We start from the raw sequence: 4,668 nt of genomic DNA, 5'->3' as shown, positions 1-4,668 counted from the left end.
GTTACAGTAGATTGTTGTGGCCGCTCTGAACTAAATCAGGGGTTTTCCCAACTGGGAGCTTAATGCAGCCTGTTGAATGTGACAGGTAGCCAATCAGAAAGCGCAGACTCTCCTCCTGCTTTCTGAGGGGAAATTACGGAGGGGAATCCCAAACAGCTGACACGGCGCAACCCAAAGTCCAGCGGACATCGGAGATGATATGTGGAAACAACATTAATGTTCAACGTTTCGTGCAAATAATATAGAAATGACAAGGAGAGGAGTTGGAGCCAAATTGCTACCGCAGTTGATAAACCTGGTAATTTTTCAGCTGTTCTTCGTTAACGTGACATAAATAGGTTATAATGATTTTCATTCAGTCAGGACTTTACGCCCACTCTAGCCACATGCATCACAGGTAGATTCTAGTAAAGCATTGATTAATGCCTGATTTTAAAATTAGACTTGTAGCCATTATTTTGTGCCCATGTGGCTGGACACCACACGGCACGATCGAACCCGACTGAACCGTTATGCCTAGGATTTTTGTCGGCTAATGTGTCTCTCAGGTTTTGAAAATGGGCTGACAGTCGGCCGACAACTTGTGTAATGTGCGCTGGACATTACACTAAGGAAATAGGAAGGGAGGGTCAGTGAAGAGCACCGGGGTTGAGTCTTTTTTCATTCAGTGTCATCAACAGAAAGAAATAAGCCAGGAAGAGACAATAAAGCCGATAATTAAAATGAGGTCGATATGTTTAATTTATCATGCGATTAATTGATTTATCGTTTATGGCGACAGGCCTATTCACCACACATTAACTTTAAAGCGTTGCTGCCAATGTGATTGGCTGATTTGCTGCTTAAATAAGTTAGCTACTTTATCAATGTACTTCTAGAGTGCTTGGTGAGAGTTCATACTGATTTAATTTAAATAATATATTTTTGAACAACTTTTTTTACACCGAACATGTTTCAAAACATACACAATAAAGGTAGTAAGAACAAAAGTTTTGCTACCAACATAATAGAAAAATCTCTGAGACCTATGGTAGTAATCAATATTTGCTAACATAATGCTTGTCCAATTTCGTTACTCCATGCTGTCATGACTACACCATGGAGTAACACACTGATAGGTTTAGTTCCTATCAGTGTTCATCATGCTAAATTATACAAATGTTTTTGCCGCAGAAATAAAAAAATGATTACATTTTTACATTATTTCTTTGCAGCTGATATTAGGAAAAAGAGGGTGTGTTTTGTAAACATATGTCTTTTGAAGACATTGTATGTTTTCATAGTTGTTGAACTTCTTGTCATTTTGTCACAACCACAAATTTATTTTGATGTTATATTGTGGACCGATATAGACATGTCCATCATAGTCAGAAATTTAGAATTTCTTTTAAGCTAATTAACTTCAAATAAATGTAATCTTCATCCATGTATTTTGCACTTTTTTTTTTTGCATTTTATATGATTTTGAATTATATATATATTTAATGCACATAAATGTGTCCCTAGACTTGTGGTCCTCTGTGGTCCCATGAATGTGGAAGTTCTCTGTACAGCACTGGAATCTGCACCAAAGCCAACCGGAACTTCAAACTCACCCAGACTATTGCACCGGCTCTACAGAGTAATGCATCCATACACACACACACACACACATGCACCCACCCACACAAACACACACTTACATACATATAATTTGAAATTTGCTGTCTGTCCATTTCAATCATTTAGGGTGTGAAACATTTATGGACATTGTCATTGTTCTGGATGGGTCCAACTCCATTTACCCTTGGTATGAGGTGCAGAACTTTATCATGAACATCTTGCAGAAGTTCTACATTGGCCCAGGTCAGACACAGGTTTGTCTGTTGCACACTCAGACATGAAACGGAGACAAAACACATTAGGTTCTACTTCAAAAAAAAAAAAAAAAAAGATAATAATAATAACTTCACCACACCATATATTGAAATATATCTTAATCATGTGTTCAGGCTTTAGTTGTATAAATTAATACTTTTGTTGTTTAAAAAGTTCTTAAGAGCAGATAAATTCATAACAGGAAAACATGCTGTCCGTTGGTTTTGGGTATACTACTATGAGTAGTTATAAATGACAGTTCAGTTAAGTGTGATTTGATTGTAGGTGGGAGTTATTCAGTATGGCTCCACAGTCGTCCATGAGTTCAGTTTGGGTGAATACCAAACAACGGAGGATGTACTGGATGCTGCCAAGAACATTGACCAACGAGGTGGAGAGGAGACCAGGACAGCACTGGGGATCAGTGTGGCACGGTATCACAGAATGCTGATCAAATTAATATGTATCACTACCTGTCAATGTCATTTCTGAATTTTAAGAGTTATTTTAAAACTTATAAACTAATGTATCTACTGTTCTTTGATGGAATATGACTGAATTTCATTCCTTTAAGTGGTATCCCTCTCCTGCTGTTAAATTGTTACTTTCTCTATCTTACTCTGTCTTCTCAAAGCCCCAATTGGTTGTGGTAGATGGTCTCTTATACTAAACCAGGTTCTGGTTCTATTGGAGGTTCCTTCCTGTAAAAGGAGAATTTTTCCTTTCCACTGTTGCTACATGCGTGCTCAGTATGAGGGATTGCTGTAAAGTCAATGAGAGCAAGCAATTTCTACTGTCACTAAGTCCAGGACTTAATGCCATCTGCTGGGTTTCCTTACATATAAACTATTTGAACTAACTTCATTAAGGGGGCTTACTCCACTGTTTATTAACTGTAATGTATGTATGATTGAACTGCAATTATTTTTCGTTAAGTGCCTCAAGACAATATTTGTTTTACAAATAAACTGAACTGAATTAAATTGAAATTGGATAAGCACCTGATGTTTTTCAAAGGAACTTATGTCTGAACAGTTAAGTCACATATCATCCTACCTAGTCGCATGTCAGCACATTCTGACATTATGTAGCATTTTAATTGAATTTAATTGGTCAATCAAAATATAGCAAATATTAGATATTTTTCAAAGTGCAACGTTTGACAAATATCTCTTGTTTACAATATTTCTTAAGCTGAAGATCACATAAGGAAACTAGTTGGAACTAGAAGATGAATGAATGAATGAATGAATGAATCAATCAATCAATCAATAATTCAATATTAGGATATACTATAGCTATGAAAGATTTCTCCACTTCACCGCAGGTTGGAGGCATTCCAGCGTGGTGGCAGGCCGGGAGCACAGAAGGTGATGATTGTTATCACAGATGGTGAATCACATGACAGTCCTCAGATGATGGAAGTTGTCAATCAAAGCAAGAAAGAAAACATCACCATGTATGCTATTGCAGTGAGTCCCACTTTTATCTTTAGAGCTGAAATACGAATAATTCACTACTCAAGTTTGAGATCATGATTTTCATCCAGTAGAAGGTGGACTGCTTCATCCCTGATGAGGTCAGTCTGTGCCCCAATTGAAACATTTTTAAGGATCTTGTTCATGAGTGATGTCAGGATGGCTGGGGAGATTTCTAGAAAGTCTAACATGTGGTAATGTTGGAACTGTGGTGTTTTTATGGGGTGAAAAAAAGCTGGGCCAAATCACTGCTCTTCATTCCAACCCTTACCTTTGGTCGTGAAACATGAATTGCGACCATGAGTTTATCCCGAATAAATAATTTTGGACTGGCTGATCTTTTTAATATGCAATTCACGCAGCCATTGTTAAGTTAAATACTAAAATTAGCCTTTATTTTCAAAGATCAGCCAGACCAGAATTCTTTATTTGGTACAAAGACGGTGCCATTATATTAAGAAATTTCTTTTCCATTTTTACATCTCAAACTATACTACGGGTTCTGTTCTTGGTTTTATATTCCATCCAGATAAGATAAGTTGGTATTTTTTTGTCAATGAAATTGAAATGTTTGTGTTCACTATGTGCAGTGACGTGGGGTGAGGTTCATAGCTGGTGAGGCACTGACTTAATCATAATTAGATTTATAAATATAGACCCCCTGCTTGTTATTGTTTACATACGGAAATTTTGTGCACAACGCTGGAGGGCAAAGAGACTATTCTTTTACATACCATCATAGCTGCTGCCACGATAGAATAATTCCGTTAACTCAATTAAACTTGGAAATGTAGGTATGATTAATTTCGTGCTGTGCTCCACAACAAAGGGAAAAACCTAAGTATAACTCAAACCACTTCTTTCTCGCTCTCTGTATCGGCCAAGCTACACGCAGACTCTTTGCCATAGCATAACAACACCAAAAAACACTCAAATATTCCCCACACAAAGAACAGAATATTCAGTCTGTTGCCGTAGTATGGCTTAATGTTTATTTTGCGATTATTAGTAAGTAACTGCTGTGGTAGAATGTAGCTACCACTGCTATTAGCTAGTCTAACACAGCAGTTTGCGAGTTATGTTTCTTTTCTGTATTCTTTACACATACAAACTTTAGCTCACAAAACGCACATTTAATTAATAAACTAAACAAAAAAATTTTTACCTCTACTTTTACCTCTACTTATTAAGTCCACGCACCGCTCATTCTGCACAAAATTATCAGTTCATCCAAAGCCAAGTCTATCCTTGACACTATGGCAGGGGTGTCCAAAGTCAGTCCTCGAGAGCCAGCATCCTGCATGTTTTAGTTCTCTCCCTGGTTCAGCACACC

General features: G+C 37.3%; 1 protein-coding gene across 3 annotated transcripts in view; it reads left to right on the top strand.

The window, feature by feature from the left end:
- The window catches only part of LOC106940611 (integrin alpha-11-like), a 40,698-nt gene extending 36,123 nt beyond the window's left edge, over nt 1-4,575 (top strand). For 2 of the 3 annotated variants that reach the window (XM_015023388.1, XM_015023389.1), the window contains exons 4-7: nt 1,507-1,621; nt 1,729-1,856; nt 2,143-2,291; nt 3,185-4,574. In XM_015023388.1, the coding sequence (XP_014878874.1) occupies nt 1,507-1,621; nt 1,729-1,856; nt 2,143-2,291; nt 3,185-3,395 (603 nt within the window). In that variant the 3' untranslated portion in view covers nt 3,396-4,574. Of the gene's footprint in view, nt 1-1,506; nt 1,622-1,728; nt 1,857-2,142; nt 2,292-3,184 lie in introns of all 3 variants that reach the window. The other variant, XM_015023390.1, reaches the window with a different exon arrangement.
- Nucleotides 4,576-4,668: the final 93 nt, after the last annotated feature.

The sequence above is a fragment of the Poecilia latipinna genome, unplaced genomic scaffold (genome assembly GCF_001443285.1).
Source record: "Poecilia latipinna isolate Pla-1442-1.1 unplaced genomic scaffold, P_latipinna-1.0 Scaffold3298, whole genome shotgun sequence".
Taxonomy (NCBI): Eukaryota; Metazoa; Chordata; class Actinopteri; order Cyprinodontiformes; family Poeciliidae; genus Poecilia; species Poecilia latipinna.
This window is presented reverse-complemented; position numbering and strand designations above follow the sequence as displayed.